General features: G+C 41.2%; 2 protein-coding genes across 3 annotated transcripts in view; one reads left to right on the top strand and one right to left on the bottom strand.

Annotated features, from left to right (window-relative positions):
• fnbp1l (formin binding protein 1-like) overlaps window positions 1–5,859 on the bottom strand; it is a 50,554-nt gene extending 44,695 nt beyond the window's left edge. For both annotated transcript variants that reach the window (XM_031733777.2, XM_031733776.2), the window contains exon 1: window positions 5,639–5,859. In XM_031733777.2, coding sequence (XP_031589637.1) covers window positions 5,639–5,662 — 24 coding nt within the window. In that variant the 5' untranslated portion in view covers window positions 5,663–5,859. The remainder of the gene's footprint in view (window positions 1–5,638) is intronic.
• A 2,457-nt stretch (window positions 5,860–8,316) lies between these two features.
• si:ch211-198n5.11 (methylcrotonoyl-coenzyme A carboxylase 2) lies at window positions 8,317–14,797 on the top strand. Its single transcript, XM_031733763.2, has 12 exons — window positions 8,317–8,495; window positions 10,107–10,271; window positions 10,505–10,701; window positions 10,853–11,031; window positions 11,169–11,249; window positions 11,591–11,769; window positions 11,855–12,059; window positions 12,174–12,265; window positions 12,897–13,053; window positions 13,203–13,325; window positions 14,172–14,402; window positions 14,510–14,797. The coding sequence occupies exons 1-12, from the start codon at window positions 8,332–8,334 to the stop codon at window positions 14,594–14,596; spliced, it is 1,860 nt and encodes a 619-aa protein (XP_031589623.2). The 5' UTR covers window positions 8,317–8,331; the 3' UTR covers window positions 14,597–14,797.
• Window positions 14,798–14,884: the final 87 nt, after the last annotated feature.

Here is a 14,884-nt window from a genome sequence, read left to right as displayed (position 1 = left end):
GACTATCCATGATAGTCCTCCATGCCTATTGTCTGATAATCACAAGTAATTTCTGCTTTCTGAAAACCAAGATTAACAGCGCCCACTTCTGATTGACTGACATCTACTGAGCCATGCTGGCATCCCTTCATTAGAAAATTAGATGTTCCAGTCATCAAATCCAAAATATTTCGATGGACACAAACGTGTGACTGTAAAATTTTCACCCGGACGTTTGAGAGGAAAACAAAGCAGAGAAAAAGACAGCTTTGTAGGGTAATGTCCACTGCCATTCATCAAAATTGATTAATGTTTGGATCTGTTTATCTAAACTCATTATGCTCTGCTTTGACCCACTACATCCTATTCATACTTGATGTACCCTGTCTCTAATGATTTTCCCGCTGGGATGATTAGAGTTCTATCTCATCCATTAAGTCTTTAAAATCTACTTGCTACGCAGTCCATCCACCTTCATCTATTCACCTCCTACCACCCAACGCCTCCCTCTTCTCTCATCATTAAACCTCCTCCCTCTGCAGCGTTTCTTCTCTCACACTTCCTTCGTTCCCGTCCACCTTCATCTTCGTCCCCGTCTCCAGGAAATGTGTGTTGGCACAGCTTGGTTAATTAAGAAAGACATCCACCCTAACAAGCAGGACGTCCACAAAGCAATGTGGGCGTCAAGCATCAGTCGCGTCACACATCCAGAGCTGAAAACAACGCGTTCTCTCACTAGCACCTACAAAAACACCCCCTCCACATTCATGCAATGTGTTGACAAGCTTGGCCGGGCCTTAGTGTAACAGCTTGTCATGTCCAGGCCACTGCCCTTGGCTTCAACATGACATCATTCACACCCGCTGTGACCTGCAACGAACCGGACCACTGCCCGATTAAACAGTAGGAACCTTCTTAAAAGACCTTCCGCTATCAAAGTGAAAGTCAAAGAGAAGACTGCCCATAAAGGCCTGAGATTTGTTCTGTGTTTACGCTACACAGACAGGCATCACACAGAGCTGTCAAAATATTCCACACATTCAGAAACTAAAGCTAAGAACTCCCCGTGACATTTGAATAATTACTCTGCATGCTGCAAACCAGATGTACTCTTAAGTTATCAGTTTTATATCATCGTCAGAATAACAGACCCTGGGCTACAGTCAATGGAAACTGGAAGCAGACATTATCAGAAGTCTGTGGACATCAGACTAAAACCAGGCACAGCCTCAATGGGAGAAGGAGTGAGGAGAACTCTAGAAAAAGATCAAGGGACCTGTTGTTTTTTTTAAAGATTGATCAGACTGAAATGGCCCAATAATACCCACTGCACATCAATTACCCCAGAAGTTGTGCAGCAACCTCCACAGCTAAAAAAAAAATACTCTACCTACTGAGGTATTCCTGCTACATTCTATTCCAATGCTTAGGCTAGTCAGTAATATCAATTGTTGTGCAGTTCAGTGTACAAAAAATCTATTTAAGAAGTCTGCATTTTAGTCAGTAAAATTCAGGTGCTATTATCTTTACATGCTAGATAGTATCTGTAACTTGTGTACGAAAATGTTCTAAAGGAAGTGAAGTACATTCTATATGGGCTATGGAGCACAACAGGCGAATTCAGAAAACAATAGAGGACAATATGTAGCATATGTACACAATACAGCACATCCTCAGAGCTGCACACTGATAACACATCACATCCTGCCAACTACACACGTGTAAATCCTGACTAAAAATTGAGAGTGACATGGTGAAAAAAAATGTCCAAAAGTTCAAGAAAACATGCCTGGAAAGAGGGGGGTACTCTGGAAAGAAGAGGAATGAAAGTCACTAGAAGAAAGACAAAAAACGTGTGCGCAAATGACACTTAGACAGGTGGAAAGGTAAACAGAGATAGTGAAGATAGGAGCAGAGATACTGAGGGTCGATACATGGGTTTAAACATCCAAAGCAACAGACAATGTACAGGAGTGGAAAAGAAGAGAGCGCACACAGGGTGGAGCAGCTGGAGATAAGTGTCAGAGGGAATAGCAGTAAGATTGAAAGGAAAGTTTTATAAGATGGTAGTGAGACCTGCTGGTTTGGTTTGGAGATGGTGGCACTGACAAAAAGACAGGAGGCCAAGCTAGAGATGTTAAGATTTTCACTAGTAGTGACCAGAGTGGACAAGATTAGAAATTAGCACATCTGAGGGACAGCTCAGGCTGAATGATTTGGAGACAAATTTATAGAGAAAAGGCTGAAATGGTTTGGACATGTGCTGGGGAGGGATAGTGGATATATTGGAGCTGCCAGGCAGGAGGAAAGGGGGAAGACCACAGAGAAGATTCATGTAGTGACGGAGAAAATGCAGAGGGTTGGTGTGACAGAGGAGGGACAGGGTGAGATTATCTGCTATGGCGATCCCTAAAGCGAGCAGCTGAAAGAAGAAAAAGATGATGATGAAACAAAAAAAATGAACAAATAAACATGCAAATATGAAGTGTTTGTTGGCAATTCGATAGCTGAATGGTTGCAAAACACAACAAACAGGAGCAGCTTCCAGCTGCCAGCACCGAGTCTCAGGTTTAATTCCAGACTGGGTAAAATGCACAGCCCTGTTCTATTTCCCAATGATTTTTGTCTTTCTCTAATAATCCTCTCTAATAATGGCACAATGCCATATAGTAAGTATACTTTTTACTACTACTGTATACAACATTATTCAAAAGTATCTTTCGCATAAAAGACACAAAACAACCTGAAAGCAGCAAGAATAGTGCCATAAAAATAGATGACGCTAGACTCTGATATACTGCAGGCCAGTCTATAAATATCACCAACATGAGCAATGATAGCAAACACCCTTGTATGAGTCTGAAGGCCACCTGATGCCAAGAACGCAAACAATCCTTTTGCTAAATGCATGAAATCATTGACACGTAACCCCACTACCCTGCACAGCACCTCCCGTGTGACACGTGAAGAATCAAAATAGCGAGCCTTTTCTGAAAATGTGCACGACAGATGAAGGAAAGAGAACCAAAGTCCTGTGAGCCTTTGTGCATGAAGCTAAAGCCAGGTCGCTGTTCTGAATCTGAGGCTCGACAATCAGTCTCCTTTCCATCTGACAGCCTTTAAAGTGAAATCATGTCCAGCCTGTCCTTTCTCCAACTACCCCACACCTTCCCATTCTCGATCCCCTTATCCTAGTCTTTCGGTTTGGCCGATCAGCAGAGACGACCGCCCATCAGCATCTTGTCCTTCAGTCAGACTTGGCTGCTCCACTGTGCTGGCCTCCAGGTCACCTCGCCCGGAGAGACCAAAGCACAGCATGGCAGCATCCTGGCACTAATGCACACACTCATACAACACACAGAAGAGCTTTAATTCAGACAAACGCTTCCTACTTCACGAGTGTGTGTCGGACGGCAGGAAGCCAGCGAGGTAATAGGATGTTCCTTGCTTGCTTTGTAGCGTCTCAAAGAGCTGGGCTAAAGCCAAAGAGTGGAGTAAAAGCACAAAGCCGCACTGAAAGCGACGCTGGCTTCACTTCTTCCCGTTTCATTTAGGGACGACACCTAAGAAGGTGATACAGGGTGAAATACACACAAACAAAACTGCGATTGGGGTGACTTCGTGTTAAATTCTGCCGCCCAAATGTGAGAATTTCTTCTTTTTTAAAAAAAAAAAAATCTGCTTGAGTTTTGAACTGCTCACATTAGAATATAGCAAAATGTGATGAACATGAAGACCAGCCAGTATCTTAATGCGTGAAGCAGCCACATACCCAACTGTACATAGAATAAGAGTTTTTTTAAGCCAACTGTAATCTTTTAGTTGGACATAGTTTTATTGTTATTATTATTCTCTGATTTTTATTTGAAATCAGAGAGTTCAATTTTAGAATAAAACGAAAACAGAAAACAAAAGCACACTTCCTGACATTAGAGGGGCAGTCATCTGTAAAGCACAACAGCCAATCAACAGTTTTATGTGGTGTCTTGTGGAGGATAAGCCCTAATCTGACATCAGACAGCCAACACATTAATCCCATCAGCGGACTCAGGGATTATGACGGTGTGTGTCAGCCAGCGTCTACAGTCAGCATATCGGAAGCGCTTCACTGATGGAATACAGACTGGAGCATGTGACAGCGTATCTCATCATTCATAATTTTCTGTTACTCGTATACAGTACACTGCTTGGGCTGATTTTCCTGCTGTCTAACTGTGGTAAACACAAGACACAGAGCATTTCATGTAAAACCCCCACACAGACTTACTGCTTTCCTTTGCTATATCAGTGCATTTCTGCAGGTCACAAACTCATCACATCCATAACATTAGCACAGCAGATCACCATCCATTCACATCCCTTTGTAATTTTAATCCACAGAAGAAAAACTGAATAGGAAACTCTCAAAGCAGATGCGAGGCCAACAAAACCCTGACAAATCATATGTGAGTCCATGTGTGCTTTATTTCCCAAGTCTTTTTTTCCCCTTTTTTTCCTTTTGCATCTCAGACAACCAACAGATCTCTCTTTGTGGGTAGCAGATGATCGGGTTACATGTGAGAGCTGAGCAAGCAAAAAGAAAAAGAAAAGGGAAAAAATATGAATTTATTTTAAAATGCAGATAATAATCACGGAGGTCAGCCGGAGGAGTATCATCTTGGGGAGATGAAGTGCTCCCTCCTCCTCCTCCTCCTCCTGCACACACACATATACAGACAGAGAGGGGGGAGTGCTTCTGGTAGCCTTTCTGGTTACACAGCTCGTAATGGCCAACACCCAAAAAAAAAATACAGGATGGAGCCCCACCGCAACATTAATTTAAGCCAAAATCTGCATACACTGCAACTAAGAAACATTATTTTGAGAAAGGGATGGTTAAAAAAAATCATCTTCTAATATCAGCTGCAGCTCGTGTTTGACACACTTGTAACATTTAAATGTTACTCACATTTTAGCCATGATTTCACTATAAAGGCAGGACACACGGCGTGAGGTCCACATCTAACGCTGTGTGTGTGTCTATGATAACCATGTGTTCCTTCCAGTAACATGGAAGTTGGGACAAAAGGCTGGAGAACTGGCAACAAAGGGAAGCGTCATGCCAATTAGTAAGTGAATCAAACGGCTGTGAAGTTGCGATTCGTTTAAAAGGAGACCGAGCAGGACAGTGGTCTCTCTCCCCCTCCACCCTCCAGCCAGGAGTCCCTGCCAGAAACTGGGTGTAACACATGTAAGAAAACCGTAAACATCCAACTTAGTAAGTTGCCAGACAAACAGACATTTTTTAAAATCAATTTACCACCACAGATATTATTAAAGCTGGCAAGTAGCCGGGTGGTGGAGGCAGCGTGACCCGCGCCCCGGCTCGCTGTCGTGGCCGTGTGTCTGCAGCCGTGCCTGCCTATTGTTTCCTCCGCTGTCACAGCCGTTAAGGTGCGCCTCGGATTAGCTTTAGCTTTAGCCTCGCCGGCTACAGCACCGCAGCCGACCAGGCTAGCCCCAGCGCCTAGCCGCTCTCCGCGACACAAAGCTAAAAAGGTAACACGGCACCTTTCTTCCGCTCTATTGCCCAAAAGTCGCGGCGGTGTCCGGGCCGAAATACAAAGAAAACAAGCCCGGCACTTTCTCACAAGCACACTTAAAAAGAGTTGAAACGTACCCAGAGCTCCGTTCCCCAACTCATTGCGAAATCCTCTTTCTGAGTTCTCCAGTACTGGAAGCAGTTTTTTCCCCGCTCAGACTCTCCAAACGGCCGCCGGGATTCGGTCCTTCTGACTGTCTGCCGACTGAACACACACTCCACCTCCTTCACCTCCTCCTCCTGAATCAGCAGGGACGCCCTTCCAGGGGCCCTGGACCACAGAGAATCTACAAAGAGAAAAACGGATTTATGTTCAGTGAACATTTTTAATCAGGTCTTTTATACTAAGTGTATTTACCTGAAACCAACAATAAAGAAAGAACAGAGTAAAGCAAAAATACAAATAAAAGGCACATTTTCAGCAGCTCAGTTGAATTCAAACACTGATGAAATGTATGAACTGGATACAAACTCGAGTATAGAAATGGAATGAATTATTTAGTCGGCATAATGCGAAATGCTGCAGGAAAAAATTACAAAAACAGATTGTATGGTATGACAATGTAATACATTTTAATTTCAGTCATTTTCATATTTCACAATGCTCTCTTTTGGCGCATTTGTTGACTGTTTATTTAAAATTAATTGAAATAAAAATTAATTTACATTGTCCTATTTTACAGGCCATTAAACCACACAATAATGAAAATAGTATTAACAGCGTCGTAAAGTTTGCAAAGTTTAGATAAATACTTTAATTTCGTTTGTCTTAATAAAAAAATTATTATTTTTTTATTTGTCCTGATCTCTTACCATATTTCCATCATTACACATCATTTAAGTCTATAAAGCCGGTTGTTATTGGTGTTAATAATATATTTATTTATTATATTTATAATGATTATAGGTCTTTTACAAAAAAAAAGTCATGTTTAAAGCTACGTGTTTAGATAGCTTTATTTTTCTATTGTTTTGCTATTTTGACATCAGCGCGTGTATTAAAAGTTCGTACGAGGCAAAATATTTATTTGAAAAGTGTTGAAAACTATCAGAAAAGTATTTCTGATGACCTAGAGCATTAAAAACGCTTTAAATATAATCCGTTTACAGTTCTTTAATAATGATTTAGCGGTTCCCTCTAGCGGCCAAGATGAATTATTACAATTACAGACCTTGTTTTACATTTAATTGTTAAATATTGTATATTTTTTCAAGTTGAACCTGGAAATAAGGTTGAAGAATTTAAATACTAAGTTTAAAATGAAAAATAAATGTTTTTAATTCTGCTCCATTCCTCTCTACAGAGTTGCAAGTTCAGCTGCATTACTTGCTCCTCACAGGTTTGATGCCATAAATCAGCTTGATTTATCATATTTATTTGCTGTTAAATTTGATAGTAACTGAAGTTTCCAGTGGAAAACTTTGTATTACGTAGGCATTAAGTTTAAACTGCTGGCTTGTAGCTTTCTGTAGAAGATTAATACCACAGCAGGACAAACTGCACCACAGAGCTTGGCAAGAACTAAAGGCCAGTGAAAACCAAAAATTACTGACCTCAGCATGAGGCCTCCTTATAATTATATTGCTTACACGGATACAGTGGATATAAAAAAAAGTGTACACAACCCTGTTTTAATGCCTCATTTTTGCGATGTTAAAAAATTTGGTCACAATAATTCAAAAGTTTTCCCACTTTAATGTGACCTGTATTCATTCAACTGATGAACAAATATGTTAGGAGAAAATAATAATTTTAATAATAAAAATCTTTTTAAGGTGTATTTTTGTCAGAAAACACTTCTGTCCTGCAACCCTATCACATAATTTCGACATATGGAAAATACATGACATTGTTGCCATGTTTAATACACAACTAGTGCATGGCGAGTCTCCTGGCAGCCTCACTGACTAGTATTCATCTTGGCTTTTAATCAATTTTGGGGGGCATCCAGGTTTTTCGTCCCATGTTTTCTCCACTGGGTTCCACAGTATAACCAATGCTGTAGAAATTTTTTGTACCCTTCTCCTGCCTGATAGCTTTAAACAATGAGATCCTTTGATGCTTTTTAAATCCCTGCTCGCCCTGCAGGGGGTCTTTGTTTATCCTTCAAGCTCCCAGTTTAGGGGTCACAGTCCCTCCTGAGTGCTCTGATTACCACGGGGATCACTATTGTCTTCACCCTCCACATCTTCTCTAGCTTTTCTCTAAGTCCTGTGTGTTTCTCAAGCTTCTCGCGTGGGTTCTCTCCAGGTACATAGGCCCATAGGTGTGAATGTGAGTATGAATGGTTGTCTGTTTCTATGCTGGCCCTGTAACAGCCTGGGGACTTGTCCCAGGTGTACTCTGCTTCTCAGCTTTGGAAGCTGAGATAGGCTCCACTGCATCCCGGTTTCTTTGCTCAAATACCGCAGTAATTTAAGACCAGCAAAAGCAAAAAAAATGATCACATATGAAAGGTTTTAGTGGCAGTGCACAATACATGAAACATTGCTAAGGCAAGAGGCAAAACAAGTTGCCCATGTCTAGTCATAAACCTACTTCAATAGCATAAAGGCACAAATTACACTTATAGTAAAAGTAGTGATTATGGGTGCTGCTGGGTGATTTTTTAATAATACCACATTGAATTTTTTACACTTGCAAAATAATAAGAAACTAAAGCTTTGAAATGAACGGAAGAGAGTAGAAGGTAAACTTTATTTGCCTCCAAATTATATTGGAGTGGAAGTAGTTCGCAGCACTACCAACTCCGTAGCAGTTGGTGGCGGAAATGCGTCACTCTACAGTATACCGCGAGGAAGAAGACGAAGAAGAAGAAGAAGCATCTGGAGGGGGGATTGACTTTCTGTTTGGTTCTGATTGGCAATGCACTTACGAACAGTTAAATAATCTGGAATTTATTTGTATGACAGATATGCACCGCTACACTGCAAGGTAAGAGGTGTTTATATGTCCCCCAACTGTCATTTATCTGCAGACTGACCTTTGGCACACTTTACAGCTACTGAGCTCTGTTGGTGCGTTACACTGCGTTATATGATATGTTAATTTCTGGTAAAAATAAACAAAACAAAAACACAACTGTTGGCACACAGAGGTTAACGCTTCAGCAGCACTTTGCTGTTTATCAAACTTGTTCAAGCTCGTTAATATTACAGACTTCTTTTATTTCTTTTTTGCATTGGAGGGGCAAAAGTTCCAAAGCAGCCAATCATCATTCCTGGCAAAGTATCCAATAGAAAACCTGGCTGACGTCAGGTTTCAGTGTAAATCAGGGGGCTCAAACTTGCGGTCCGTATATTGACCATTTCTACAGTCAATGATATTGACGTGAAGAAATATGCAGTTTGGTTCTGAAGTTACTTTTTGTTTTGTTAGGGAGGATTTGTTTGTTGTTGAGTGAAATGTTCAAATAAGTTCTTTAAAAAGCAAAAAATTATTTAATATGAGCAGGAAGCACAAACATGTTGAGAGATTGGCTGTGTTAGTTCAGTGAGACTTATTTGTAAAGAAAACAATTTTCACTAGCAGTCAAAAACTAATGTGTACACTTATGTCTGCATTTTTATTTTGTTAAATACGAACAAAATTATAGCAGAAGTGCTGCCAGGTGTCTAGAAAGAGAGTACCAACTTGTTTATTTGGTAGTTCAATGAAAGGCTTCAGTTAGTTAAGAGCCAGAAGAAAATACTGGCATTCATGTTTGCAGTTTTGTCTTGTTATACAATATTTGAAATTTTTAAAAACAAACAAAACAATACATTTTTGGAAATATTTCTTGGTGTTTTCTTGGTTTTTTTTGGTTGGTTTTTTGGCCCTCCAATGAGATGACAGTGCCAGCAGTGGCCCACAGTTGATTTCAGTTGGAGACCCCGGTGTAAATAAAGACATTATTTCATAGAACCACTATAGAAGCTAATTAATGGAAAAGTCCTCCTTCATATGCCTAGAAACTTAGAAATAGAAATTTAAACATTCTTCCCTTTTTTTTTTCCTGATGAATTTTTTTGTTTTTTAACTGACAACAATTGACAAAATACTTCTTGACAAAGCAAGAACTAGAATCAGCTGATGTAACCAAATGAGGGAGAACCTAGTCTATGTACCATTAAAGCTTTGCCCCCTCCAGGAGCAAAAAAACCCCAAAACACTACTGCAGGGGTGGCCAACTCCAGGCCTCGAGCGCCAGTGTCCTGCAGGTTTTAGATGTGTCCTTGATCCATCACAGCTGATTTAAATGGCTAAATTACCTCCTAAATATTTCTTGAAGTTCTCCAGGGGCCTGGTAATGAACTAATCGTTTGATTCAGGTGTTTTGACCCAGGGTGATATCTAAAACCTGCAGGACACCGGCTCTTGAGGCCTGGAGTTGGCCACTACTGCATACAAAATACTGGAATTTAAACAGTAATTCGAACTCTTCAATGTACTGTTGGACAATAATTTACTCTCCAGATTTTCATAATCTTGATTTGCAGTCCTCTCTTCTTTTGTTGTCATGTTGCAAATAAGTCTTTTTTTTTTCTCCTGAATCTTGTCTTGCAGGTTTGTTGAGCGGCACTGGCAGCGTTCAGTCTGCCGTATGAGCTCTGTTGCAGGGAAGAGGAGAGCCCTGCCGAGTGCCTTCCCTGTGCTGGACCTGCCCCTTCTGCCCATCCACAAACACATTTATGAAGCAAACCTCAGAAATAGCAACGCCTGGTGTAAGAAGTAGGTTTTGCTCACACATTTGCTCTCACATATCCTAGTGTATTAGTATGTGCTTTGTTGCAATTTGGTGTTTCTAATCAACTATTTTAGATTTATTAAGTGGATTTTTGTTTATTTATTTTTTAATCTCAAAATAAGGTCCCTGCTTGTTTGTGTGTGATAGTGTGTTGCCAGATCTGCACTTGTTGTCAAAATGTTGTCATTCATTATCCCTGGTTATCTCCGTTTATTAGGTACACAGAGTTTAGTGAGAAGGTGATGGAAGGGGGAGGGGAAAGGGCCATAGCCAGACACACTCAGAGAAACAGGAAGTTGCTGGTCAGAGACAGGCTTCGCCTCCTATTGGATGACGAGGACTTTCTGGAGCTGTCACCATTTGCTGGCTTGGGTCTTCCGTACGGGGACATACCTTCAGCCGGCACTATGACTGGTCAGAAACGACTACAGATTAGTGTGACCGCAACTAAATACCTTCATTTCATTTCTTTATTTCAGATCGTCTTCTGTTTACTCCACATCTTGTGGGATCCGAGTCTGACACTTTATGCATTTTTTTGTGTGTCTGTACAAACATCATTCAGGCATCGGCAGGATCAATGGCCTGTGGTGTGTGTTTGTTGCCAGTGACGCTACGGTGAAAGGAGGCACATCGTATCCTATCACGGTAAAGAAGAATCTCCGAGCGCAGGAAATAGCAATCAAAAATCGCCTGCCTTGCGTCTACCTGGTCGACTCCGGAGGAGCGTTCCTGCCACTGCAGGTTAGCACACGCACACATAAGCACATCTCCGATGTAATACGCGTAAGGGTTCTACCTTTAGAGCAAGTGAATGCTAGTGAAATTTATACTGACTGCTGTTTCCGCTTCTTATTCCTCGTCTGTGTATAAATGTCCAGTCAGAGATCTTTCCTGATAAGAATCACGGAGGAAGAACGTTTTACAATGAAGCCATCATGTCTGCCATGAAGATCCCCCAGGTAAGGATGAGTTTGAAGGCTTTGGTCTTTACATAGATGATCATTCCTGTTTATAAGCTACACTTTGCCTCAGAAATGTTTCATATGCACGCACTTGTTTTCTAAAACATTCTCATGATTTGTGAACTGTTGTGCCCCTCCACGGCCACCATATCTGGAGACCCTGATTGCATTTAAAATTTTGTCATAATTAATCTCCAAAGGCAGAGAATTTTTCAGTCTAAAAATGAAGAGAGAACAAATTACCATTGTTAAGTTCTCATTGTTTTTCTTTGTTTTTGCTTTTGGTTTTTTCACTATTTCAAATTGCAGTTCTGATATGAAAATTGATCATCCTAAAGGTGGCTGTTGTGTGCGGGTCATGCACGGCGGGTGGAGCTTACATCCCCACTATGGCGGAGGAAGCTGTAATGGTGCACAGAATAGGAACCATATTCCTGGGCGGACCGCCGCTAGTGAAAGCTGCTACTGGAGAGGAAGTGACGCCAGAGGACCTGGGAGGGGCCAGGCTCCATGCTGAGTATGTGTGTAAATCTAAGCAGTCCTGAATAGTAACAGAAGAATTGGTTCATATAATCATGTATCAAGTTACCATCTTGTTCCAGAGTGAGTGGCTGCGTGGATCACTTTGCCTGGGAGGAGAAGGAGGCTTTTGATTACACTAGAAACATTATATCAACCCTCAACTTCCTGCTGCCTGAGGAAGAGGAGGAGACAAAGAAGAGGAATGCAGAGGAGCCACTGCACAGTCTGGAAGAGCTTTTAGGGCTCGCCCCTAAGAGTTACAACTACAGCCTGGATGTTAAGATGGTACAATGTGACGGACACAAATGCACAAAGTGCTCTAGTCTGATGAGTTTGTGGCTCTTATGCTGAATTGCGGCTCAGTGACCTGTAGTCGGTTGTTTCTGTTGTTCTGCCCAGGTAGTCAGTCGACTGGTAGATGGGAGCCGCTTTCTGGAATTTAAAGCTCGCTATGGAACCTCACTCGTCACTGGCTTTGCAAAGATACATGGGTAAAAGATACAAACGCAACCAATACACTCACTGAGGTCTTGTAGCACATGAATCTTCCATAAAACTGACAAAAACTGTTGACATTGTGTTCCTAATTTTTTTTTATAATACTGAGGACACTATTTACATTTACTGCAGTCCTGCTTTTTATTCTTGGACTTGACTAGAGTAGCTCTGCATGATTATCTAAAATAATCCTTATTTATCCCATACGGGCCGTGATGGAGCTTCTCAATTCACCCACTGCCTGAAACAAGCACTTGTAGATCCTTTCTATTCCCTTTAAACCAGCTTTCCTCTGATTGGCTGCCCCCTCGTGTGCAGAAATTTTAAATAGTAGGTGGATTTATCTGTTGTATATGTTATAACTAGAGCTGTGCGCTTGAGAGGGCCAGATTAGGGAAATTGGCTCACACTGACATCAAACTGAAACAACAGTAGAAACATTTTCTTTTAAAAGCCTTTACAGTAGCCTGAAACCAGAGCTCTCATCAAGTAGCTTGGCTGATATGATTTTGGTTTCACTTTAAAATATGATGTTACACCTGTTACATGTGGCTGATAATGAATACCATAAGTAATACTTCACCTAAACTTCAGGTAATTCTTTCTTTGTGTTCACTGCGTTAGTCACCTAGTTGGAATTTTAGCAAATGATGGACAGCTGTCATATGAGGCCGCACTGAAAGGAAGCCATTTTGTCCAGTTGTGCAACCAGAGAGGCGTCCCACTCCTCTTCCTCCAGAACACGGCACCCACTGCAGCACTGACACTGTCCACAAAACAGGTATTCACTCTCACTTCATTCTCACTAAAAACAAATGCACAGGGGCTTAAGTTTGGAAGAGTTTAGAATCAATTTGAGTCACCAGTAAGTCTAAAAAATGCTGTATAAAAACATCCCGAGTACCATTTATTCATGTGTGTCTCTCCCAGGCAGAGATGAACAGTAACCATCTAAAAGCTCAGGGTTCAATGATGTCAGCAGTAGCATCCGCCTCCGTCCCAAAGATCACTGTGGTGATTGGTGGTTGCCATGGTGCAGACAGCTACGCTATGGTGAGCGAATCAATTTATTTTTCAGTCTAGTCTTTGTTCATGACCATTTTCAGATCATTTTTCTGTTTGTTAAACCATGTAACACTGACCGATCCATCAAACATGATATAAAAGGCACCTAAATTAAGGGATGAACCAGTGTTGTGTCCCCAGACAACTTGGCAAAGAGTCCATTTTAAATGTGCCACTGGGTTTCTGGTTGCCTCTGCAAAAAAAACAAAAGTGACACAGTTTCACAGGCATTAAATAGTATTTTTACAGGAAGAAGGTGATTCCTAAAGAGCTTTTAAACAAAAACTTGGAATATCTAAGCATGGTGTGACATGCCTGGAAAAAAAACAACAAAAAACTAGAAGATAAACAAATGTCATAGCTTGAGAATACATATCCGCAAGTGATGTTGGGGATCTTGAAAACTAATGAAATAATGAAGAAAAGTATTATCGTTATGTTTCATCATGCATTCGTTTTTAAGCTTGACAATGATCCCAAACATGCTGCCATTACAGTAAAAGCATGTCTGGATAGAAAAGCAAACAATGAAACACTCAGTCATGTACTGACCTGCCAGGAGCTCTGACCGCAGCATGACCGAAGCCGTGCAGGATCATATTGACAGTGAACAGAATAAAAGGCAGCCAACATCCAAAAAGATCTGAATGTCCTTCAACTGTTCCTTAAGACTGCTTAAAGAAACAAGACAGCCTAAAGTCTCTGCTGCAGAGAAGATATGCAACAAAAAAACAACCCAGAAATTGCACATGATGATAATTCTAATTATACTGATTCATTGTAATCTTGTAGAATGTGGCTTACAGTAATAAATCCTTCCTCGTTCCTCACCAGTGTGGCCGAGCGTTTGATCCTAATTTCTTGTTTCTGTGGCCCAACGCCAAAGTTTCTATTGCCCCTCCGGGTCACATTGGCTCTCTGCTTCCCCTTAATGGTGAGCAAGAAGAAGAGCAGAAGAAGCAGGAAGAGGAACTAAACAGGAGGTTGGTGGAGGAGAGTTCAGCTTTCTTCTCCTCCAGCAGGATGTGGGATGATGGAGTCATTCTGCCTCAGAACACCCGGAAGGTAAAAATGACCCATTTTTAAAGCGATTATCAGTCTCTTTGGGAACATTCAAGAGCACATTCAAGAATGCTTCTTTTTTTGTTGTCTTTATTGCTTTTTGGTTTCAGGTTCTTAGAGACGTCTTGGACATCATCAAACAGCAGCGGTATCAGCTGTCTACAGAGACTCTGCAATCGATACCTCTGCGTATGTAGAGGCTTCTGTCTCCGTCAAACATCAGATTTAACTGCTCCTTTTGGACTCACATCAATCCCTTTTTCACTTGTAATGGAAGAAGCTTCTCTGTAAATTTGTTGAGGTCTCCACGACAAATATGTAATCAATCCTGTGTACTGTAAATGTAGGCGCTAGGTCAAACCACTCTGGAGAGAGGGATTAAAAAATCCTGCACAGTTCCTCATCAGGTTTTGATTGTCAGCACTTTCAAGTTGCAGAACAAAACATTTCTCTGGATGTTTACACACACAGCAGCCTAGTGGTGG

Source organism: Oreochromis aureus, linkage group 17, assembly GCF_013358895.1.
Source record: "Oreochromis aureus strain Israel breed Guangdong linkage group 17, ZZ_aureus, whole genome shotgun sequence".
NCBI classification, from domain to species: domain Eukaryota; kingdom Metazoa; phylum Chordata; class Actinopteri; order Cichliformes; family Cichlidae; genus Oreochromis; species Oreochromis aureus.
This window is presented reverse-complemented; position numbering and strand designations above follow the sequence as displayed.